Consider the following 25964-nt stretch of genomic DNA (forward strand, 5'->3'; position numbering starts at 1 on the left):
GGAGCATGGTTTAAGTCAGCAGAAGCTGTAGGTGACAAAAATCACAGCAAAAGCCCCTGAGACTTGCCAGAGTGAGCAGTGTACCAAATTAAACAAGCGTTTCCAGTTTGTTTTCATTTGCCACCTTCTAAGGCAAATACACTGTTACTGACCTTGGGGCTGGTGGTACTGCAGAGGCTCCCTTGGTAAGCACGAGGATGGTGGAGTAGCCTGCCCGTCACTGTTTCTTGCACAGCTGTTTGCCATATTAATGTCTCTTCATCACGGTTTTCCTATTTCTGTTTTTCCTTCTAAGCAACAGAGTAGCATGGAGGGAGGTCATGTATTATAAAGTATTAGCCTGCAGGCTAATTTTAGGAACACACATGGACTCCATTATTCCTGTAACTAAATGTGACTAGAAAGTTGGTGAAAAATCAGTGTAAACGAAACACAGAGGTCAGCTGAAAAGAGACTTGAAACAACTTGAAACTCACCTCAGTTCTGCTACATTACCCTCTTTGATTACCAGTGTTGCAAACATCCTCTTATTTTAGTGTAACTTTTTGCATAGGAAAAGCTGATAATGAAAATGAACTTCCTCTTCATCATTTTATTCTCACACTCCCTTGATGCAGAAAGACAGCAAGCAATTTTTTTAAATAAAAAAGTAATTACAGAGCCACTGGACTCACCAATTTTTTTTTGTGCCAGTGTTTACTTCTAGTGTTCAAGTCCTGAAACTTGATTTATTTTTTCATGTAAATTTGTTGTTGTTTGCCTAATTTAATTTGCTTAGTTTCTATAACTACATATGCTATGGTATCCAGCTGCTATTGGTGTGCTAGGCACTTTTCCCCTCTATTTGTTCAGGGTTTTGTTGTGGCTTCCAGTAACTCTTTGCCAAGTATTTACATAAAGAGAAAAAAAGAACCATTACAAAACCAGCAGAATGTTCACTAAGTGGAAAGAGCTGTACAGTGCAATAAAGAAAATCCAAGACCTCCCATGTTTTTCATGTGGATTGAGACTTGATTTACTTTTACATTATGTTTGCACTCTTCTACACAAACCTTTAGCTAGAGAAAACCAGTTTCCAGACAGAAACAGAGAGTAAAGCTTGGAATAAGATGATCTATTAATTCCTCTGTCTTTGGAAGATGTTTTATGTTTGGCCTTATACCTCAACGTGGATTTACTTGATCACTCTGTATTCGCCCCATGAGTGTGATTCCGCTTTAAAGATTTCTGTCTGTATATTTCACTATGTTAGGATTTTTTGAAGAGCATCATCTGGTATGCCCATATAACTGGGCACCTCCAGGTTTAATTCATTCTATCTGTCATAAGGGATTTTTCTTAGAATAAGTTACATTGATCCACTGGCTAACCATTACCAGAAGGGACAGCTCTCCCTTCAAGAACCAGCACCTGTCTAACCCTCAGAGCTCTAAGCACTAGAAACCCACTCGTTTTTCTTCTGAGTTTCTCCTGAACTGTGCCCATGCAGTCACCATGCTGATGGGAGGTAAGCAACGGCAGAGCGGCTCTTTTCAGAGGCAGCCAGCAGGTAGATCAGGTCAGATGCTTCGTACAATTCCAGGAGCAGCCATTCATTTCAGTACAGGACAAGTCACCCTCTGAACAGCCCTGTCTTTCCCCACTGATCGTGCACGGAACTTTGGCTGACTGATTTGGGTGAGTTATTTAACCCAACAAAGACAGATATCCAAATCCCACCTTAGAAACTAAAGCATTCTTACAGACATCATGTAATTTGCCTTTATTTACTTCAGTACTTGACTGGTTTTAATGACACGGCTACTTGGCTAAACTTGGTAACTCAGCACTAGTACGCATAAGTATAGGCAATACAGGTATCACCCTGCACACTAACAGAAATATGAAAATAGCACCATTTTTCATGTGCAAATGATAGCAGTATTCACCACAATTTACTTAATATTGATTACAAGCATCAAGCTGTGGAGAAGATGTCAACTATTAAACTTCAGTTGCTTTAAAGATACTACTTTACATGTTTCACAGGAAAACCATACTTCTCTATTATTGATCTGACATTTACAGGTTTTTTATGTTCTTCCCTAGGAATATAAAGACTTAATCACAAAAGACAGGTTTTAAGAGAACTTTATTAAACCTGACAACCTACTAATTGGACTGTGTGCAATTAATAAAAAAATCCAGATAACTGCAAATTCAACAAAGGATTGTTCACTGATAGCTTTTTTTATTATTCTTTCTGCATTTTTACAGATCTACAGTTCTGCAAATACAATGTTTGAATAAGACATTATTCTTCCTAGTTTACACCCACACTTCATGAGATTACTGCAGTGTGGAAAATGTCATGTTGCTTCTCCTGATGGAAGATCCACAGGAACCACTGAAACAGAAAAAAACAAGCCCTGCCCATACACTTTCTTAGCTGAAAATACTTGTGTAGGACAGACGGGTATCTCACTGTTTTATACCATCTTCACTTACAACTTAAATTGCTATACAAATATACTAGAGAGTTTTATGCAAACTGTCTGGTTCAGTATTGTGTAATCCAATAAAAAAGCTAATACTGAGAAAACTGCACTTTGTAGAGCTCTCTTCTGATGCTCTATAGAGCAGCTCAGTATGTCTTGCATATTGGATGTTTTAAACTTTCCCTTCAGACATACAAAAATAATTTGGTTTAGATACTTTCTCTGTTGCAAATTTAAGTAGCTCCTTTATTTTTAGAAGAGTGGTATGCTTTACCTTCAGGCTCAGTAACAGATCTGTTACAATTGACTTGATGGTCATATTCTTAATTGAACATGTAAATGTCACTCAAAGTACTGTTATCTGTCTCCTAGAGAAATTTCCTAAAATTCCTCTTAAGACACAGGATGGGATAAGAGTTTATTGGGGTTTTGTCCTTGTATTTCCTACTGAAGATCAGTTTCTACTTGAAGTGTTCATAAGAGAAAGTCTTTTTTCAAGTTGGAACCAACTTATCTTGGAGGGTTTATTTCCTCACAAATCAACTATACCAAGCACACTGAAAACCACAATATAAATTGTTTTTCTTTGTTTTGTTTTTAATTCCCTTGCTGCTACATGTTAACTGGTGTTCCCCGGTTCAGTGAACTCAGTCAGTAACTTGCTCAGTCTTGAGTTTTCTTTATTTTTCAGATGGGACACTTCTGCTACTTCTGCTCCTGTTCTTGCTGAACGAGACATCTCCAAATGGCTGAGTCTTTCACTTCGATTTAAGTAAGTCTTCCCATTCAACAGTGGACTCACTATTTTTAGGAATTGCAGGAAACATTGACTGCATTTTAGTTTGGAATTCTTTCATCTATAAAAGAGATTAAAAAATAAAATCAGTCAACCATTAATAAGAAGCAAATAAAGTAGTACCATGAATCCCGGGCTTATTCCACAAAATAAGTTGTGTGAGGTAAAGAAGAGGTAAAAAGATTTTAAAAATAACAGAAAAGTAAGACTTTCCCTCTGATTATGTTGGTTTGATTAACAAATTGAAAAAAGTATGAAGGGACCCACAACAATCCCCCCTTCTAAAGCACCACACTGGGCTGCCTAAGTTGGACGACTTGCCTGAATGATTCACTACTGTTACACGAACTACTACATACATATATACACACACATACAAAATCTTTTGTTTGGAGGAAAACTAGTTCCATAGAATGTGCCCATACGTTCACTTTTTCTACAGTGCCTTTTTCTACACTTGTAATGCATTAAAGGCCCAATAGGTCTGTTCAAGGATTTTAAAACAAGGATTAAATAAAAAATACTGGTCAGCTCTGACAGTTCAGGTTTATCCCACCATATGGATACAGCTGAAAAAACAAAGTCTTGTTCAAATTCACGCATTAGTAGGAAGGAAAACAGGATTTATAATGATATACAGGACCAAGCTTTTCTTGCACTGTTGTTAAATTAAGAAATTGTGAAAGAGGAAGTTTGCTAGTTTCATATTCTGTATATCAATATATTAACAGCAATTTCCAAATCTATATTTATGATAACCATTTTATCACCGATGTCTGATTCAATAGCCCTGGCAGGCCAGAACTGAAATTTATTTAAAAGTCACTTCTGTTTGAAGAGAATATTTAAATTTAGCAGGTTACTTTCTTCCAAGATTTTTACATATATTTTTACGTATAATATATTTTTTAAGAATAGGCATGGAAAAGTCAAATCAGTGAAAATTCTGTTACACAAACAGCAGGATGTACAGGCAAGTTTTGGACTGCTATTTTTAGGAAGCCCTACAGAATCTATGACATTCACACAGAGAAGACAAGATGTGGTATTCAAGTACTTGATGCAACGACCTCTTGAAGACCAAATGTTGTCTCAGGCAGTATGCCCCACGGAGGTTCCAGGAAATCCAGATATTCTAAACAGCCACATAGGAATCTTCTCTAATATGCCTACATTTTGTGTGTTATGGGTCATCAGGTTTTTTTACAAATACCTTTGAGCCATTTTCTGTTCAAGTCCTTCTGCATATGAATAATTCTGACAAAGAATTGGTACTTCTTTAGTGAAACGTTGCTGGAATGCAATTATTCAAGTTACAGCTGATACAAAGAATGAAACAATTTACAAAGAAATTACCAATCCTTTACTAAGACAATAACTAACTATGATGGATGAAAGCCTTTTAGAATTAAAGTTCTTGTGTAAAAATACCTGGGTACTGCTAATCAAATGAAAATACATGTTATATAAAGTAGGAGAAAAATGCAGAGCCAAATGATCTTTTTTTGGTTTATCCTGATTGTGTTCTGATTGTGGTTTGGTTTATCCTGATTGTGACAGCTAATTCACTGTCTGCTTTGTATTTTATTCTGATCAGATAGCTGTTTTGATTAACTATTCGTTCTTGGTTTTTAAAAAACTTGGCAATTGCACACAATTGCTCCTGAACTAGTATTTTTGCTGCTTATTTAAAACTGAAAACCTCTCATAGACAGCTAGCATTTCCAAGAATAATAAACACCAGTATCAGAGCTGATGTAGGGGAACAGCCCAAACTACATTGAACAACTGTTGACAATTAAATACAAGCATTCACAATAAGAAATGCTTTAGGAGCTTTGGCTTAGCTCTTTTTTCCAGTCCTCTGTAATTAAGCTACCCCAGTTCTCTGATGTGCAGGAACTACTCAATTTACTTAACACTTCCGACTTCCTAAAGAGTGAACCAACTCTTCTACTCTTCCGTCTCCCTCTAAGAATTACCCTGGCTGTTTGGTAACACAGGGATGGTCAGATCTTACCCTGATGTAAACTGCTGTAGCTCAGCTGGTGTAACTGGAAATAAATCATTTTATATCAGCTAATGATCTGGTGCAATGTAGATTTTTTTGTATGTTTCTAAACACAAACTTCTAAGTTTCTTTTAGTGTCAAATTTAAATGATGCACTCATAAGCTCTACAGGATGCCTCTGTTACTCCACTGAAGACACACAAAACCAAAGGAAAACTAAAAGCATTTGTATAAAGCCTCCAAAAGGGGGATGGTGGCTGGGACAGCCATTCAGAAAACTACAGTGTTTCCTCACTCTTAACAACTACCTTGTAATTACTAACATGCCAAACTAACCCTCAAATGCAAAAAAAATCTTGTCTGTGAAATAATACGGCTCTGCTCTAAAAGAAAAACAGTATCTATTTAGAAAGTACTAAAACACTGCTAGCAGCTGCAGATTTAAAAATAGTCAGATTTTTCTCCCCTCAGAACGCTAATTTATGTTCTGCATGTAAAAGCAACTAATTTCCTGGAAAAACAATTTTTCCTTAACATGTGGACCAGATCTGAAATATTCATGTCTTTCTTTTGCTTTGAACACTCCCTGAAAAACCTCCTCAGCCTTGTCTTCCCAGATTTTGACACTTACTTGTAAAATCATTTTGCAAGTGATGCCAGACTCAATGCCTCACTTACCACTTCCTCTCTTACCAGCATCTATGCCCTTTTCCACAAGGCGCCTCTGCAAAAAAGTAGTTTTTCACTGCAGTTCACAACTTTGACCATGTTTTATATTTCTCCACAAACTTCCTTCCTTTGTGATTCCTGGACAGTGAGCTATCTTAATAAAAATGCCAATCTGATCACCATTGTGCATTGTCTTCCCAATGTTATGCTTTAGGTTGTCAGCGATTTAAGAAGGGTGTCATCTACAGCGACTGGCATGGGCCCCACTAATACAGTATGTCCAAACAGGGCCAATTTCTTCACAATACAAATGCACAGCGACTCTTACCAGAAATTTTCATTTCAATACAGCTTAAAAGACACCGCATCCTATTATTTCTCTCCACAACAGTTTTTCAGTTCTTACTAACAATACATTAAGCAACACAGTACTAGTCATGGACTTCTATCTTCCCCGTCTCCATCTCCTCCCAGTAAGAAAGTGCAGTACAGTATTTATTAGGGCTTTGATCTGGACTTCTAAGGTATCTCCTCTTTCTTTTCTGTTCCACTAAATAACATCAGATTCTGAGTTTCTTCCTCCATTTCCGCATTTGTGCTTGTTGCCATCCTGAACGTACTTCCAAATCCTAGCCACTGTTCTCGCTGCACTCTGAGCTCCTCTAAAGCTCACTTGCCCCACTGCCTAAAAGCATGGAGAAGACTTTGAAAAGTAACTGTTCTCTGAGGTAATGGAACCAGTGTACACACACGAATGACAGTGGAAGCCACATCCCCAAGTTCCTATCCCTTCTGTCCTAGTCACAATGTCTGCCTGATTATGAACTGTTCTAACACCAAATTTTAGGCTGACATCTTTCAGCCAAAGACTATCAGCTTGATATTCTGGGCCTTGACTGGCCAAACTCTACTTAATGTATTTATATATTTAGGAATATATTTGGCCTCCAAAGTAACTCACGCTGGCCTTGGGGTTGTTCTTGTTTGCATCTAGTTGACAGCATCATACCAGGTGTATTGCAGCTTCAGATGATCCTTGTAGTTAATTTGTTCCCTGAACATGTACCAGCTGTCCTTCAACAAACTGGGCTTACCAGTATCCAGTCACCTCCTGCAGTGTGGTGAGCTTCTTGTAATGATGAATCTGGCTTTATGTTCTATTAAAACAGCACACTTGAGGTGCAAGAATTGGGATCTTGTCTTTACCTGCTTTACCTCTCAGGGGACAAGCACACTTCTCGATGAGGGAAATGCTGCAATTAGGAATCTGTGTCATGCCTTGCCTTTTGGATTTTTAGCAGACATGACATTCAGGAGTTCTCTTCTCCCCTCTCCCTTCCTGGAAATCTGTATTTCCTCCAGATTCCACAATACACATACCAGTGGTCTCAAATCAAAAAGCATTAATTTAATTATGAAATCTAATGTGCCATATGTGTACTAAGTACTTGATTGTTTTGAAATAATTCACTGAAATGCCTGCCTCTTTATTATTGTCAGCCACGCTGACACTGGGGTACTCGGTTCAACTGTTACGATGTCTTCAATTAACAGCGCAGTAAACCAAGCAAAAAAGCTGAATGTATTTTACCTCGTTCTGCTGCCTTCAGTACTGCAGGCCACTCTCTTAGCTGCTGCTTCTGAACCTAGTGGTACATGAGTGATTTGTAACACATTTCTTAACACTCCAGCATGCTCCATTCCTGGAGGCAACTCTCTGAAGTGAATTTCACTCAAATGAATTTTATTTTTTTATCACAGATATTGCAAAGCTTGACGCTGTTTTTTCTTGCCAAATAAATTACAGTAACTGTTCCACCTCTGTCAGGCTTCTTTCTAAAAGGGTATCATCTACCTTACTGCATTAAATAATCTGTAATAGCTACAGATCACTGTTATTTTCTTATCTTAACCTAATGATCCTGCCTCAGATGGCAAAAATATGGGGACCTAAAAGCATCTTCCATTTAATAATCTCTTTTTAATGTACATCGTTGACAGAATGTCATGCAAAAATTGGGATAGCACTATTACTGAGAGCACTTATGTGGCCGTTCATATTAAAATGAATGGAAGAGGGGCTAAAAGAGTCTATTTGAATCCTAGAATGAAAGTTTTACGAAGAAATGTTCTCCTTAATGTCTGACATTCATAATAGGCCAACCCAGATTCTAGGAATTATTAGTTTCCTATTTCAGTACTTGCACCAGTAAGAACTGCTTACATTAGCTTCCAAGTGAAATGAGGTTAGATGCCCTGAACTGGAATATCGACTGGCAGCAGAACACAGTACGTACATTCCCTGCGTTCTCCTCAGCCACCTTCCATTTCCTAACGCCCGAGGATGAGATGGGCTGCCCTGGATTTAAAAGCATCAGCAAGGACTGTGCTTACCACCTTTTCCAATATCTTAAAATAATTGCTACTGCCCTTGTGAGCAAACAATTACCAAGGTCCACATACAGAAATAGCAAGTTATTTGTAGAAAAAGGCAAGCGCTGAGCCCTTACAGTACTGGAAGAGCAGAGCAGGCAGCCTGCTGCTGAGGGTGATTCTCTGAGTCTCAGTGTAAACTGGGGCACTCACTGCAGGTCACCCTGTGCCAGTTTGCATGTCAACCTCTAAAGTAAGCATGGAAAATAGAGCCCTGGTTCATATTCTCAGACCTTACACATCACTGGCGAAGGCATTATGAATGCTTGGATTATTCAGAACTACAGGTATGTGAAAATGGCCCTCAGAGGGTCATCCTGGCAGAATACATCCCGATATTTAACTGTCTTACACTGCACTGTTACAGTACACCGTTCAAATCCTGTTTGCCGATTACAGTGTTTCAGGCTTGCAAAGAGAAAAGAAAAGCAGCAGCAGAATTTTATTAAAGCATCTAGAGAAGTCAAGAGCTCCTATTAACCCCCTATCCCATGGAGACTTACACACATGCTGAACTTTATGCAGTGTTGAATACTCTCTTTGAAATCAAGAGGGCCATTTACAGTGCCGAAAATTAAACAAACACGTAGACATGTTTTCCAGAAACTTATCCCTATAAATCCTGTGTAATTGGATAAAACAGTTCCCATGCTTTTAAAAAGAAAAATAACATGAAAATAACCTAAGTGAACTTTACAGGGAGAGGAGGAATGGGTCGTCACTGTTTAGAACGCAGCTGTCAGTTCCCAATTCATTATACATATGTAGTAGCTTCCTACAGCTACTACATATTCTGTCTCAAATTACCAGTGAACTACCGAGAGCTGTCAAGTCACAAGGGTCAGGCTGCCTCTTTTCCAATGATTGGGTCACATGAAGAGATAAAACACATGAAATATCTTCCTCATCTTACTTGTCCAAGTATGCAGCAGCCATGTTACTCATTCAGAAATGAATCCATATCACAAATGGGAAGATAGCTGGTCTGCATCACAAACGTGTTTTACTAGCTCCACTTTGTCTGCTTTAATTTCTGTGTGAATGTCACTCAGCTCCCAAAAGTGAGATTGTTAACTGGTAACCTGAAAGTGTCTTTCTGTAAATCTATTGTAAAAGGAAGAAGATGCCATTCTAGTAGAAAAGCCTAAAGAAAACAAAACTGTTCTGGTTTACGGCTAGATTATTTTGAATTATTAAAAAAAAAAAATAATAATGATAAGCTATTTATGATCAATGGGAAAGAGCTATTAATTTATATGCACCAAAACAGTGATTTTGTAAACCACAATCCGAAACAAAAAAGTAACTTCCTTAGGTTCAGAGATATGGAAATACCCTTTTAAAATTGGATACATGTCCATGTTAATCTTTCTGAAATAAAATGCCAAGGATTTAAGTTTTTGTAGTATATTTTGTAGTATACAGTATGTCAAAGGTGACTAAGTAAGTGTCTTATTCTCAAGTATTCTCATTGATTTCAGTGATGCTACATCAGGCTTCAAAATAAAAGTAACAGTACAAAGTTTGGATTATACAACCTTGTTGCAAAAGGCTTTCATGTCATGAAGAAAAATGGAGTGAAATACTTTTGAAATCACTGAGGAACATGACATTTAGTTCTGCAAAATCTTACTTTCAAATCTGAGTGCCTGGAAAGGACATGCACAGAATTAGTCTATTATACTGTATTAGTCACTGCTCCTTAGTCACCCTGGGCAATTTGAAAAATTAATATTGAAGTAATTTAAAATTTAAAATAGTTAAATACCTAACTGTATAAAGCAAGTTGGTTAATGGACCCAAAATCTCAGGATGTGTCCCAACTCCATATGCTCTTCTGTGCTGTAACTTGGATTTCTGAATTAAATTAAAAACACAAATTGTCTGCAAGCAGGCAGTTCCTGAAAAGGGCAACTTGAGTAATTTTTTCCCTCTACACATCCAGGAATTCATGATATGTATCACCCCCAAGTAAGATTCATGGCTGGGAAAAGAGCCAGCACAAAACCAAAACTCTTCAGTGATGCATAAGCCTCGACTGGAGCTGAATTCCAGGCAGGAAACCTGCCAGAGCCAGTGTGACACCCAGAGCCAGGCAGGGACGGCTGGGTGCTTCCAGGGAAGCAGAGCAGCTGAGGTCTTGGACCACAGAAGGGTGAGACCAGCAGGGCCATACCACCCCACTAAATGAAGCACAGGAAGATCCCAAGGGACCAAGATATAGCATGAATAATTTGCACCTAGCAGGTAAGCTTTTACTCAGATTTCAGTTGTACACTTGCAGTTCACAGTTACGTGCAGCCAAGAAGTGGATCAACCCACTTATGGTGATGCAGAACTGCTCCACAGAGGCAATTTCAGATCACAGACGAACATGGTTTTGTTCTTTCTAGCTTCTTAACGGGTTGGTGGCAGCAAACAGCTACAAGTCTGTCCCAAGACATAGCAGAGTAACTCCTCAAGACAGCTACAGTTACAGTCTGCCCATATTCAAGACCAATACTTACTTACAGCTGTCCCCTGCTACATCTGCAGCTTTCCAGTAAGAAAATTACGATCTTATTCCTTGACTAAGCATTCTGCCTGATTGAGTACACAGTGAAGTTCATAGGTTACTTTTAATTTACTTCTTGGATAAAATACCAGTGGTACGTATATGTCTTCTCCACACCAAACTAATCAGGCAATAAAAGCAGTACTTTTTCTGTGTGTTTTCTGTATGTATTTTATGCTTTACTGTAAAAACAGGAGGAGGAAGAGCTAACTTGTACTCCATCTTCTTTCTAAGAGCTTAAATTTTGGTTAAGTGTTGAGGAAATAAGAGAACATTAAAAAAACCTGGGCAAATTTGATTTATATTGAAATACATGATCATGAAATAGCAAGGAGAATATATGCTTTATTATGCAATCAAACATAAGCAGGATAAGGAATAGAAACTTCATGAATAATACTTAGATGAGGATTAGGTACAACTATAATTAAAAACTAATATCAATAAAAAATTTAGGAATGACTCTAGGATGACTCTAGAATGATTCTAGCAGATACACTGCTTTTACAGCAACATTTGTTTATTTATGAAATAGCATAAAAATTTCAGCCCCTGCAGTATGTCTATACTTGGTTGGTATCTATAGCTCTTAGTACTATTTACAGATGCCAACACCAATAACTTTTGAAGACTATGTCTCCATGTTCTCATTTTATTTTTTAAATTAATCCATCCTTAAAACCAATATTCTTTTTTATACTGTACCTATGACTACAGTCTCACAAAATTGTATCAAATATCTCTCAAAGTAAGCGGGAGGGATGTTGTTATTTGTGTGCTTAAAATGGTGATTTAAAGGTTTGATTTCCTCGAGAGAAAATCTGCCCACCGAGGAAATGTCCTTACCAACAAAACCATGGTAAACATGTATTCTCTATTGCTTTAATTGTTTTAGATGTCTCTTTACAGCTGTGCAGTTGGTTTAGTCTGTTAATATTTTAAAGGTTGAGACCAATGAAAACCAGGATATTTCATTAGGAGTCACCATAAAAATGATAAACTAATATTTTATAACTATATTAGTTACAATTTGCTAAGCAATTCTTCTCACTATTTTTACAGCTTTCCATGGAACAGATGTGGAAGCAACAATCAGAATCACACAAAACTTCATATGAATCATCCTGGCCCTCTTCCTATGGGAGAATGAATGCTTTTATGTCTGAGGAAATAAAACCTAATTTATTGAGGGCATGAAGAGCAAAAGGGTTTTTAAAGTATAATTTATCTTGTTTGTTAATTGTGTATGCTTCAGTCTACAAGGGCTGAGGGTATTGTTCTGCATTTAAAAGGTGGCTCATAGTTACTGACGTTTTTTAAAAAAAACAACCTAAAAAGAAGAACATCAGGCATTCACAGGTATGTTTTAATACCTGTCAAGTATTCTATTGCTGCAAATTTAATATAACAAAAAAAATAAAACAAACAACAAACAAAAACCCCCAACTGCTTATTTAAAACAAGGGTTTACAACCCAACTGTAATTTGTCGAAAATCGTGAAACTAACATTTTTCCAAGCAACCAAAAGGTATGGTGGATCACACTTGTAGAACAGGTAAATAAAATAAGAAAGGTTTAATTTTTTGACACTTCCACGAAAACACTTGTTTAGGTCAAGTGTAACAACAGGGCTTTTAAGATCATTTTGAATTTTTTACTGAGTGAAACACCATTTACTATTCAATTGAAAATTTAAAACTTCATTGAGCATTTCACATGGAGAATGCTGGAATAAGATGTTTCAAAACACTTCACAACTTCAAAAAAATATTAATAACCAATTGGCCAAACCCTTTTTTTTTTTTTTTTTTTTTACACAACATTTATTTCAAGACCTCTGTATTTTGCATCACGAAACAGTCAGCCCACTGCACCAGGAGTGGGCAGCTACAGGGTTCTGAGGTTACAAGCTCAAACCCCTGTAAGATAATGACACAAGGTGGAAGTTGTTAAACAGCAAATATACTTGTTAAAAAAGGGGGTGCCGTTTTGTCTCAAGCCAGATGCCAATTATTAAGCTTGTGCTTAACATTTCACATGCCCTCCTATTTTGTGAGGGCCTAGAGAGGAAACTGTGGGTGTGTCTGGATAAGCCTGGAGTTCAGATCAGGAGTGCTCTCCAGCAGCAGATCTCCCAGATGTCCATGCTTACTAGGCACGAGTTTGTGTACTGTCTCAGAACACATGAACTGAGTTTCTTTACGGTGACACAAAACTGAAGCAGCACTCTAGGAGCGCACATAACACACTCCAACTGCAAGCAGGCATTCAAGCCATGGGGCAAGGCCAGAGTCAATCCAAATTTGAAAAAGGCCCTGAATGATTGTAGGTGTCAGGTCCTCAGGCCCCAACTGCTTCACTGCTCCAGCGCTGCTGGTCGGTGATACCTGCTAATATAGACAGCTTCTACGACCAAAGATAATCAGAGCGGGACTGACTTTAAATATTTTCCTAAGCGATGGCAGGGAGCAAGTTCAAAAGGTTTATTACTAACAGCTGGTTATTTTCTGCAAGAGGTACTATATAAAACTTGATAACCACCATCTCCTAAGGTTCTGAAAATGAAGATTTCTCTTTTACATTATTGAAAAACAGAACTCAAAGCATTGTCACACCAAGCCCTCACTGATCTACCACTTCTCCACTTAGGAATAAAAGTTGACCGGAATTTAGTTGGGTTTACTACTTACCAGCCTGTTCTTAGATTACAAGAGTGGTAACTGCAGTCAGGGGATATTAACAACCCAACCTGAAACAGCATAAAATCTTTTATATCCCTTAGATATAAAGATCAGTTACTTACTATCACCCCTGGGTTTTCATGCTGGCATAAAAATCAGCAGACTAAAGCTACAGGGAACCCACCTTTAACAATAAAGCCATTTAAGAGCTGGAAGTAGGCACTGTCATAGCACTGTTTTAAAAACCAATAAACCACAAAGATTAAACAAAAATCTATTATCACCAAAGCCAGTGCACCACCTCAGTGTCTGGAACAGATCTTAGCAATGACTTGCTTCTATGGCAAGCACAGGCTGCCTCAGAAGCTGTAAGGATGAGGCACGCTGAACCGTGGCTTCAGCTTCTTTCCACGACACAAACTGCTGAGCAATGGCGACGCTGCTTCAGAATGACGGACACGGACTAATTACAGCAATTATAACTCATCAAGGAAACATCGTGCCAGTTTGCTCTTGTCATTTTATCTCTGACTTTGTAAGTGGTGACAAGATAATTTAAACAGTCACAAAGCTTAGAGAAATACATATTATCCTAATAATACCTGATAATTTGTGCTTCTAGGAAACACATCCCCAAACGTTAAAAATCAGTGTTCTGGCAATGATACCATGGGAAACCGCTCTTCCGGGCTCTAACTAGCGGCAACACCGTCTGCCACTACCGCACCGCCAGGTTTGAAATCCGGGTCGGTGCGAGACGATCAGACCCGCTCACCCCGTCGGTGTGGAGAATACACCGGGCTCCTCTCGCCGCCGCCACTGCTGCCGCGGCTCCACCAGCAGGTGTCGCTGCAGCGCCGCGGAGCCGCCCCCGCGCTCCCGCCTCGCTCCCGAGCGGCGCCTGGCGGCGGCGGGCGGTAACGCAAGCCCCTTCCCCCCCCGGAGCGCCAGAAATCCTGGCAGCGCGTGGGAGACGCTCGCCACCTCTTCCTGCGGACACCGGTATGATCACAACGGGTTTATGGCTGGCACGCTGACAGGACGATTGGGGCAATTCAGTCACTCCCCTTGCACAGCCCCGTTTCGGCCCAGCCCATGGCTAACGCCAGCAGAGTTCACAGCGCCAAGAGCACCGAGCACAGCTTTCACCGCACATCTCCAAATTCACCGAGGAGCTTTGCTCTCCTCCTCCTGCAAAGCAAAGCCAGCCCAAGCTGTGGCATGCACGAGGTTCAGCCGTCTCCACGGGATGGCCAGTCAGGAGTGGAACTGCTCAATGGCTTTCCTGGCCAAACCAGCTACGCTTCAAGATCTGTTAGCTCCCCTGCTCCTTTTGGTGTGATGCCTGCCAAACCATCATGTCTGATTTTCCACTGTGGCTTCTTGTATTGTACTCCTGGAGATGACATGAGGCATTAAACAACACTTAGCAACTCAGTCTTACTTGACTCGGAACTCCCCTGCAAACTCTGCAAGCGAAGGTCAGTCCTTTATCCACTAAGATCCCATCAAGACAGTCACAGTGAATATAGTTGACAATGGATTTCAGAAAGCGCTGGAGTTAATGAACTCCCACATGTGACAGAAGCAGCTTGCTTGTTTGCTAAATGAAACATCTGCATTGCTTACAATCCGAATGTTATTATCCTTAATAATTTAATATCAAGAGACTATACTAACTGTCAGGACTGTTACCACTATTACCAGTAGCTCTACAACACATCAAACTGCTGCCTAGCAGGGCCGGATCACAAATTAGCAGGTCCCAGGAGCTGCTGGTTACTGTTAAAGGCAGTTAAGGTGAAGCAGCTTTGTCCAGCTGCCAAAGCTTTAGTTACAAGTTCACAGACTCCTGGCATCAAAATCAGCCGAGTCTCCCCTCAGGTCATGTATAGTAAGTACAGCACTTTCCAGGGCTAAAGTCTGCTTTAAGTTCATAGCTTTCTAATCTTGATACTGTGTTTGAAACTGTAACTTGAACTTCTACAGGTATTGGGAACCTGCAGGTACTACAGAGCAACTGAATTCACAGCGCTCAACCACGCTGAAGGCTCAAGACATTGTTATTCAGGTAAATCTGTAAGAGCCTCTTTTTAAAAAGCTTAACTGAAACTAAAACGTTCATTTGAAAATGCTGAGCTTAGTGCAGTATCTGTGGTGTCCTGTGGTCTGAACAGAACATGTGGAAAGAAACTATTTCACTCAGTGATCACTTCAGTACTTTCCCACAAATAAAACTTAATTTTTTTGTGTCTATCTTATAATTATTAGACACAACACATGCATCTAATGTGTGTCCTTAAAAATCAGTATTTTAAGTGACTGATTGTTAATTTATTATCTCTGGTTACATGATAGCAATTAAGAATTTTCAAAAGTATCAGAATGTCCCCCTGAAATAGGAAAATTAAAAAAAAAAAAAAAAAAAAAAAAAAAAAAAAAAAAAAAAAAAAAAAAAAAAAAGAGGCCTCCTTAAAATGAGCTATGTTAAAGAGTTCAGAACTAATGATGTACCAGGCAGCTTATAACCCTTACCTAACCTCAGCTGTTCAGGAAGATGATATTTAAGGACAAAAATACTGTCTTTCAATAGCCAGTGTTTGCTCCTGAGTGTTATGTTAAAGCAATATCCAAAAAGAATCAACAACAATAAAAAAATGAAATATGACTTACTCTAGAAATATATTTTAATGCTAATAAACCTCTTCTCTTTGGTCAAAATATTTCCTTTTTTAACATACTTCCGCTTTTGTGCCTCCAGCAATTTTAAACATATTTGATTTCAACAGATACATAGTAAAACAGGAAAAAGAAATGTGTGACAGGAAATCTACAAATCACTAATTTTTGATTCTGCAATAATGAGTAGCACTATTGTATGTGGTTCCTTTCTGCCGCGGGAATTTAGAAGTCAATAGTGAATGCAGTAAGTATGTCAGTGGAGAGCAGAGAGCGAGCTGTTCGAAATCATGTGCAGACACAGTCTCCTGACAGAAATCTTGCTTCCGTCAGCGTCTGCAGTTCTCACCACGCACTACAGTGAAACGTAAGCGCTCCACAGCAGAAACCTATACCAACAGGCATTTGCAAAAGCCTCTTAAAACAGCTTCCCCCGACTCCTTTCAACAATAACACAACACACAATACAATAAGGTAAAGCTTTCTGACTAGGCACAATGCTCAACGAGTCTCTCCCATGGCCTGCAGCACGCTATATGCCTCCGACACAAAAGCCGCTGCTGTCAGGTAACCAGAAGCCCCATTAGCCTCTGGCATGTCCTGGGACTTGGCCATCTCAAGCTTACGAGGATGTTCCATGTCAGCAGTCCCAAGGAAAGCAGCCTCAGAGGGAAACCAGGCAACTGTAGGTCTAGGCTAGTACAGAAGTCAAAGGAGGTAAATATCAAGCTCACCAAAAAACGGTTCATGTAAATTGCAGACCAGGGTCAGATTCCGCTGTCCTTCAGCAGGACCAGAAGTACTCTGACAGAACGGAAATCAGAATCGGCAGCATAGCGTGAAACGAATCCTTTTGGCTGATGATATAACTGACAGTACACTGAGTGGACTGATGGAGCTCAGCACGCAGAGCATAAACGGGTACTCCCGCCCTTCCTACCCCTTCTCTGCCGTTCCACTACAGCCTCACAAGGAGGACTGGAGTTTGAACAAATTGTGTTGTCGCTGCTTCCTGTGTCCTGCTATGTTTTTTTGGTGTTTTGCCTCCTGTTGAGAATCAACATTGAAAACTAAGGAATAAGGAAGGCACTGTGTAGTGCTGCATGTTGGGATCAAAATCATGACCTACAAGGATACATCAGCAGAGTAGACAAGAAGTGAGAACTTGAATAAAGATATTAATGAGAACAGTACTGGGATGAAGTGGTATCTTCTTCCTTTTAGTTTTGGGAGACACTTTGCCGAATATATAAATAACTCTCCATGAAAGGTAAAGGAAGTCTATTCATTCCTAGTCCTAAAGAGGATGCAGACAGCTCTGCCAAACTTAAAGCTGCAGGGGACTCTCAAGTCATGGCTCATTACTGCTTACATACACTTTAGTGTTCACGCTCAACACTGTGAAACACTGGAACATAAGCAATTTACTAAAGACAGCCTTAGCCTCTTGGGATGTACAGATGTTTCCTGAGTTTCTTTGCCTTGATGTCACATTCTATTGCATGTGAAACTCAATCTCCTGCCCCCTTGTCCCTTCCAGAAATGCACTAGAAAGCAAGCTGGTTTCCCCTCGTTTTTTTCTTATGCCCAAGTGTCCTGATGCAAAAAAATGGAACTTGGACAAATAAATGCTCTAAAGATAGGATTCAGGGGGTAGCCTTCAATTCAGTAAGCAAAGGATATAGAAAGTTTGTGGCTACTATTTTAGTCTCTAAATTAGAACACTGTGTCTTTTGTGAAGAATCTGAAACATCTGTGCAAATAAACATAAGCAGGACAGAATTGCTCCTCCCCCCAAACTGTCTCCTCCCACAACATCCCATTTTTTGCAGATGTAAGAATGCCTTCCCTGTGTGCATACACTCTGGTTAGTCAATCTGTCTGTGAATGAATGAATGAATATGTAACTCCTAGGCTGAAGCAGTGCAGAAATGCCACCCCAAGACGCATTACCCAAGGAAAAATATGGCATTTGAGGGGATCACGCTTGCTACTCACACTGTGCACACCCAGAGCCTTCCAGATGGCAAAACTTAGCAATCCAACTCCGCACCACGCATAGAGGGAGCCCCATCCTAGGGCTCGTAAGGCCAGTGATGAACCACTCTCTGGTAGTGCAGCTGTGGCAGTAATCCCCTACAACCAAAAACAAAGTGATCAATACAAAGTGAACAATAATTGGGAAAAAAATATAAACCAAGTAAGTTCACTTAGTGATCTAGCATTTTTCCTGACTTGCCAGCTGTACTAGTATGACCACAGAAACTGTTATGGCTGCCAGCAGACCCAAAGACCCAAGGACGCGGGTGGATGAGCTGCCTTCCCACCAGGATCAGCTTTCATGGTTGCCAGTACCAGCTGGGGATGATTTTTATTACCCAGAAATGCTGAAGTCAACCGTTTCATTGGCACAGAGTCCAACACTTAGTTATCCCACCAGTCAAAATACAAAACTTAATCAAAATCAGTTACAAGCCCTTATGCCAGTCACATCAGAACATAATCACTGTAGGTCATTGAGTTTGGTACTTTTTCTTGAGGGGTACAGGTGTGGGGCAACTGTTGGCCTACAAGGTCTATCTGCACTCCTGAAACAGCAGAGTAAGCAACTGGAAGAACCTAAGTAGCTTTCATCGGGACACAGAGAGGATATAACAGTGACTGAGAGACTAATTTCAAGGGGCTGCAATTCTGAAGGAGCTCTGGAAACCACTTAGGGAAATTTTGTGAAGAGCAAATAATGCTGAACCCTTCCCCCTGCAGAGTTCACCAAGGGGCAACATGGAAAATGCTCTGCAGCCTCCATACTTCTCATTTTTATCAGAAACAAGAGTAGGTGGGTTTAACCATTTGTTAAGATACAGCTGCATAAGAGTCTGCCATGAGTCCTGAAAACACAAAACTGTCACTTGGAAAAGCCACCTCAGGCCAAGAACAACAGAGCCCCAGCCACAATGAGGTCCCAACAGCAATGAAACCTTCTCCATCACAGCACATAAATTGCAGCTACTAAGGGCATAAGCCACACACTGGCTGATGTCAATCAATTTCCACCACACATTCACCGTTGGCCAGTTGATCTCATCTCACAACACCCACCTTACTGTACCTATTTGGTATAGGACAGCCTCAGCCTATGTAGCCTGCAACAGCAGTAAGACAGACATAATCCTTTTTGCTCATTGTGGTAAACATCAGCAAGAGGATTTGATTGGGTTTTTTTCCTCAAAGGATCACTGTTCAATTCTTCACATGGAAACCCAGACTCCAGATAGTAACTGTTAGACTGGCATCTATGGTCCTTAGACAACTGAACAGTCCTACTTACTGGGTATCTTGGAGAAAAAAAATAATTATTGCTCAGAGGTAAACATAAATAAGCCTGCAAGCATACAAATATATTCAGAAAAGAATTAGTTCATCTACAGTCTAAAATACTGAAAAGTAAAACTAACTTGCAAAAGGATCCAAAACATTTTCCTCCAAAACATGCCAAAGAGCTGCACTTCTCTATTAATCACAAAAAGTGGGAAAAAAATATTTTGTATTCTTGCTTTAAGATGATGTTTTTTTTTTAATGGTTCTTCTTTCTTCTTTGATATAATTAAACAGATGTAGTGTTTATCACTATGGTGTTAGGTCGGTGAAATAGCTCCAGTAGGTTTTTTCCTCCTGGCTTCGTAATTCTTGAAATATTAAAATGATCCTCAGACAGTCCTCAGCATTAACGCATTTCCTTAGGATTTAGCTGTAGGCACAGTTACCCAAGGACAAATCTTGATCCTTATTTATTCTGATTTGGACATCCTGAAGTGGAAGCTGTTAACAAAACAATGCTCTGCAAGCGCACACACACACGCACACAGACACAAACAGCAGAAATCTCTAGTCACACTATATACCACATCCTATTGTTTCCTTATCATAGCTAATGAACTTTCATAACTCTTTCAGCAGTGACTGCTTTGAGTAGATTTAAAATGCTGATAATTATTTGACATTTTTCCTGGTTCTATAGTCTAACCATATGCAACAACATGCAGAAAAATTTCGCCCATTTGAAAGATGGGAAATGAATGGACAAAAATATCCTCTACACAGAATCTTTAAATAGGAGTCATTACCTGTGAAAATTGCTGAGGAAAAAAAACCCTAACCCACTTGAATACTATTTAAATGCTTGATTGCCCCAGAAAAATAGTGGTAAGTGGAAACAACTGATCTGGTTTTACTGACAGCAGTCAAACAGCATTCAGTTACACGCTGATTCCTCAGGGTATTAAGTACACAGAAAAGGACTTGTGTAAACAAGACAGTTTATTATATGATTATCAGATACACTGTTCAGAGCATCAAGAAAGCTGATCAATGAAATGCTAAAAAATTTAAAAAGGCAACAGTAGCATGGCAGAAAAGATGTCACCAACAAAAGCACATTTTTAAGAGAACTGAGTTTTATTCACAAGCCCATTATTCTAAGCACAGATTGTCTTACCTTCATTACTGGTCCTGTATTTTTCTTTAAAAAAGCAACAATTTAATTTAAAAAACAAGCTATTAAACAATACTTGAGTCTTTCTAAAAACCAGGCCAGAAATAGTTGATTTGGTTACCAAAATATATGCTTCATTTTTTTTTTTTTCTGGAGGATATAAGCAGGAAGTGGGAGCAGGAGAAATTATGTTGTTTTTCACAGACACAGGCCTCAACCCTTTAACTATCCCCTTGTGGATAAGAACGTGTCTGAAAGGCAGCAGTGCCTAAAATAAATGGTGTGTTCAACTGCTCTGATAGATTGTATTCAGCATGTTAATCGTTTTGTATGACATAATCCATTGTAAAATTAAACACCTGGATAGATGCTGGTAAAACTGGACACATCATAGGAGGCTGCTGCATCTGAGCATTTAATTTTAACCAATAATTTCTTAACTGAAGGTCTCTGCAGTGGTTCATACTAAACAGAATTATGTAATCTCAGTTTCGAGTCAATTTGGGCACAAGTCCCACAAATGCTTACATTTATTTACTTCACTGCCACAGAAGAGGTACAGTAGGTGAAATTTCAAGCTTTATCTCTTACCAGTAACATCAACGCTACTCTACAAGAGTAGGGTCTCATATTGTTGCTTCCTGGAAGTCTGAATGCAATCATGAGTTCATGATGCTGTGATGCTACAGCCTCCCCTCTAAACTGCTATTTTTTTCCTCCCATAAAACCATTTAAATCTGTCCCAGGCTGCATTATGTTTGCGTCCTGTTTCCACCTGACTTCCATGCTGCCATTTCACTGACATAAAAACTAGCACAAGCCAGCAAAGATGCTGAAAGAATAGGTCTTGCATTTCTTCTCAACATTGAGCATGAATTCTCATTCCTTCAGACCTTGCCCCAAGCTTGTGCCAATACAGTCACTCCAACCATGCAGTGAAGGAGATCAGAAGACTGATTTGGACTAAAACTAATGCAAGAAATAAAAACCCCACGGAATTAACCAGTATCATCACACCAACCCAGTAGCACAAGTATTGGTGCCTTTACAGGGGCTGGCATGAATTGCCAGAAACTAAGAACTGGCAGGATTACGTCTTTCAACAGCAATGCTGGCTGACGACTGCTTGAAGTACCTGTCAAACTACAGCCTCACCCTAACATGGATAAAAATAATATTTAGGTACTGAACATGTAAGAAGGATGCAATCATCTGTAGTTATTCATAGTTATGCTTTTGTTATTATACATGATGTGTTATTAAAAATTACTTGCAGTTAAGTAACTATAAATTTAATTAAGAATGACACTGCAAAACTGTTTACCTTGTTGGTGCCTCAGAGAGCCTCTACAGACAGTTAAATCATTCTCAAAGTCTAGCCTCCCTTTGTGAGATCGCTCACCTACAAGTAGCTCGACAAAAAAGCATCTTCCTACACTTTGCAGTATTTAAGTTGAGGGGCCCAAGGAATCACAGATTTTTGCTAGCAAACCGTTGTAATTCATTTTCACAGATAGTAGCAGATACAGGTTTTCAGCAAAAATCGAAATAGTATGTATCACTTGGTGGCATTTCTAGCATATATATTCACGGATGTCAATGTAGTGTCACTCTTGATAAATTTCACACTGATAACAGGACAGCTCAGCCAGCCAAGAATATGCGTGAGCTGGAAAAAATGCAATGCTCAGGAAAAAGGAAGTTTTAAAGAGCTTTTTTTAAAAAAAAAAAAAAAAATGTTAAAAAAATACTGTAAAATAACTTCCCATGCAGTTTTCTATTTTGCCTATTTCAAAAAAGAAACCATACTGGCTTTATTGTTGCTGGAAAGGCAACAGATGGGTTATACAACAGCAGCCTACAGAGGAAAAAAGAATGGCAATAGAAGGATCTCATGCTCTCTGACCACAAAAGGAGATTGTGAGTGATCTGATTCAGAGGCTCTGACAGAAAGTGCAATGGAGAAATTTTTTTTCTATCGATATGCACTGTTATTGAATTAACATTTTAAAAAGTTATCAGCTCCCTAAAAACATCTTTAATATATGTTGTATTTTATGGGCTTGGTGGAGACAATACTGAACAATTTTAAGGGTCCATTTTTGACATTCTGCGCAGTAACAAAGCTTTAGCAAGGAAAAAAGCATTCGTCAATTAAATACACTGTATTTCAGATTAATATACCAACATGGTATAATTGCTAGCTTTGCTATGCATTTTTTTGTCTTCAGAATGCTCAGGTCGATCCTGTTAGTAATTGCGTAAGATCAGACTATTTTTGGCCATCATATCTCATAGTACAAAGCCAATACCCACTCTCATCAGTCCCCTTACACAGTGGGAAGGGAGCAGAGCGAGCTTAAATTTTGACTAAATTATGCTACTTGCATGTTCCACAACTTACAGGCTTCCTACTTACTCATTCTCATCCTTACTGCAGTTACCTCGCTCCCTGATTCACTGTAGCACTGTAGGACCACATGGTGAACTGGATCACTGAGGTGGATACAGGCTCTGGAGCGTGTTCACATCACAGCCCTTCAATTATAGTCCATTATACAGCAGCAGTATGATTCCAGCAAACAGTGTAAGCTTTATGTATTTCAACTAATTTTGAATACTAAAGTACTTAGCAGTGCCAATTCTGAATCATTTTTTAAATTAATCCTACCCCTACTGACTTCAATTGTCTAGTGCTCTCACCATCAACTTTGTACAGCCAAACTCCACATACATCAACATTTCTATACAGCATTTGATGCATTCTTATTTCCTGCATATCACAATCAGAAAACAGTTTAAAAGCAACAAACCTTACTGAACCAGTCCGGGTTCTTCTTTTTTGTCATGGCAAGTGTGGTGCCAAAACCTGCCATCATTCCTGCTGTAGCAACGGTACCTAGAAAAATTCCACCTGCCAAGAAAAGTTGAAGAAATAAAAATGAAGATTTCGTTTCTTAAGGGGAGGAAAAAAAAAAAATCAACAAAAACCAAAACCACAAAACCAAACCTTTTTGAAAATAAAACCTAAAAAATTAAGATCTGTCAGCACATGCTGAAGGGAAAGGCACAGCTGTCTACATTATTTACATTAACTCCATATGGCAAGAAATAATATTGATTCTATGAAATAGAGCACTGTCAAGATTAATGGCAAGTGTACCTATTTTCAAGACACACACACACACACACAAATCATTCAAATCCCATGATGCCTTTTCACAGTATTTTGAAATTTCTCACTCCAGAGCCAGGCTGCTAAAATCATCTTGTTCTCTAGCTACGCCTCACCCTTCCCCAACAGGCAGATGTAGTTATATTTGTTGCATCACTTGTTATTTCAAATGGCCACCTGAAAATCCACCAGTACCTCTGAAGACCATTCCATATGCAACACTTGTTCTTCAGCTTTCTTCGTTTTATGTTCCAATGCTCTATTTAAAAAAAGAAAATGAGACGAGCAGGAAGCTTTCCCAGGACAGAAAGCATTCCTCGCTTTTCAGTTCTTTCGGAGTGTTCCCAAAGCCACTCCAGGTCCCTTGATCCTTCTAGCTCTTACATCAAAGGCACATGTAACCATACCTGCCCACTTTTAAAAAAAACAGGCATGTTTTTAAAAAAACAGGCATGTTACCAAGACTGAGTACAAACCCATCTGATTCATACTAATATTAAAAAAAATCAAGGGATTACAAGTTATTCCTTTGCAGCTATCGACACCCAGCCTGTTTTCCCCGGTATTCCTTTCCAAATACAAGTTAGGTAATTAAAAAACTGGTCTGAACAGGAAGTAAGAAGCAAAACATGTTTATATGTCTTACTTTTTAAAAATAAATGATCCTGTTATTATGATGTAGAAGTTTGCTGTACTTGTGTCAACGACATCCATAAAGCACCTCTTGCGTCTGGGAGCTGAAAGCCCTCACGGGCTGCTTGAGCTCTGCGCGCCCCCTGCGCTTTACATTTCAAGGTCTGCCAACCGAGATCTCCCCGATTTCAGAAATAACTGCTTTTAAATTAACTTCTCAAAGCGGCGGAGCTCGATGCACGGCCTCCTCGGGAGGGGCCGGCTAGCGCTGCAGGGGTGGGCAAGGTGCGCGGCCGCAGGGGACAGCGCCCTGCCCGACACGCTCGCAGAGGCACGGACCCCGCTGTGAGCCGAGGAGCACCCACCCGGCGGCCCGGCCCCGCCGCTGCCCGCCTCCGCCACGGGACGGAACGGGACCGGGCAGACTGGGCGAGTGAGCGGGAGGAGCTGCGGCCGCCGCTCCGCCAGGGGGCGCCCGGAGCCCGGGCAGCGGCCGGGGCCGCCCGGCGGGGGGCTGCGGCCCCGCTCCCAGGCCGGGCTTTCCCCGCGCCTCAGCTGCCGCGGCCGGCACCGGGCCGGGAGACCCGCTGGTCTGGTTACGGGAACTGCTTCAGGAGCCCGCAGCGCCTCTGTGCCCCGTACGAGCCGCCTCTTTGCCAGCGGCTGCTCAGGGGGTCCCGGCAGTGCTAGGCGCGGACCCCCGCTCCCACCCCCGCAGGGTTAATCTCCCTCCAGCCCCCGCCGCCATCTCGCTGCCGTCCTCGGCCCGTGCACCTTTGCACCCCGCTGCCGCCCCCGCCTCAGGGCCCCGAACCCCGCTCGGCAGCGCTGGGGCAGCCCGCGCCGAGCCCGAAGCCCCGCGGCGGGGGCGGGCGGCTGAGGGGCGACGAGCGCCGCCGCCGGATGGGGCGGGAAAGGCGGGCGGCGTTGCGGGGCTCCCTCGCTGCGTCCAGAGGCCTTGCCCGAGGCCGTCCCAGCGCCTGGGCGGCTCCGCGGGGACAGGAGCGGGGCAGGCAGACCCCGAGCTACGGCAAAGGAGGCACGGGCAGCCCTCCGGCTGCGATGCCGCCCTCCCGGCGTCCGGGACCGGCGGCACGGCGCTCCCGCACCTGCTGCTCGCCGCTGACCCGTGCGGGCGGAGCGGGGGAGGGGAGGAGAGCGCTCTGCACCTTTGATTAAGAAGAGCTTGTCCTGGGACGCCGCAGGGCTGCCAGCCCCCCGGGGCAGCCCGCACCCGGCATCCAGCGGAGCCGCCGCCGCTGCCCCCTCCCGGCCGTCCGCGCCGACAGCCGCCCCCATGGCGCCGGGCCGGGAGCAGGAAGAGGCGGCGGCTGCGGGCCGCTACCCGGAAGGGAACGGAGCT

At 40.9% G+C, this 25964-nt stretch overlaps 1 protein-coding gene across 2 annotated transcripts; it reads right to left on the minus strand.

The window, feature by feature from the left end:
* Nucleotides 1-2114: 2114 nt before the first annotated feature.
* Nucleotides 2115-25964, minus strand: TMEM242 (transmembrane protein 242). 2 transcript variants are annotated; one of them, XM_080389098.1, is made up of 5 exons: nt 25771-25964; nt 23607-23707; nt 18300-18437; nt 7545-7599; nt 2115-3334 (listed from the first exon to the last, which is right to left on the minus strand). In XM_080389098.1, the coding sequence occupies exons 1-5, from the start codon at nt 25898-25900 to the stop codon at nt 3315-3317; spliced, it is 444 nt and encodes a 147-aa protein (XP_080245224.1). In that variant the 5' UTR covers nt 25901-25964; the 3' UTR covers nt 2115-3314. The 2 variants fall into 2 exon arrangements, with proteins under 2 accessions (XP_080245224.1, XP_080245223.1); XM_080389097.1 differs by lacking the exon at nt 7545-7599 and having other exon boundaries at nt 25771-25950.

Source organism: Falco punctatus, assembly GCF_963210335.1.
Source record: "Falco punctatus genome assembly, chromosome: 5".
Taxonomy (NCBI): domain Eukaryota; kingdom Metazoa; phylum Chordata; class Aves; order Falconiformes; family Falconidae; genus Falco; species Falco punctatus.

Excerpts from the sequence above, each read along its gene's own strand:
- TMEM242 (XM_080389097.1), bottom strand. The coding sequence starts at position 25,900 with ATGGGGGCGGCTGTCGGCGCGGACGGCCGGGAGGGGGCAGCGGCGGCG. Across the intron at positions 18,438-23,606 it reads ACCCGGACTGGTTCAGTAAG|GGGATTACTGCCACAGCTGC; the intron begins GTTTGTTGCTTT and ends TTTTGGTTGTAG. Across the intron at positions 3,335-18,299 it reads AGGCTCTGGGTGTGCACAGT|ATGAAAGAATTCCAAACTAA; the intron begins GTGAGTAGCAAG and ends TCTCTTTTATAG.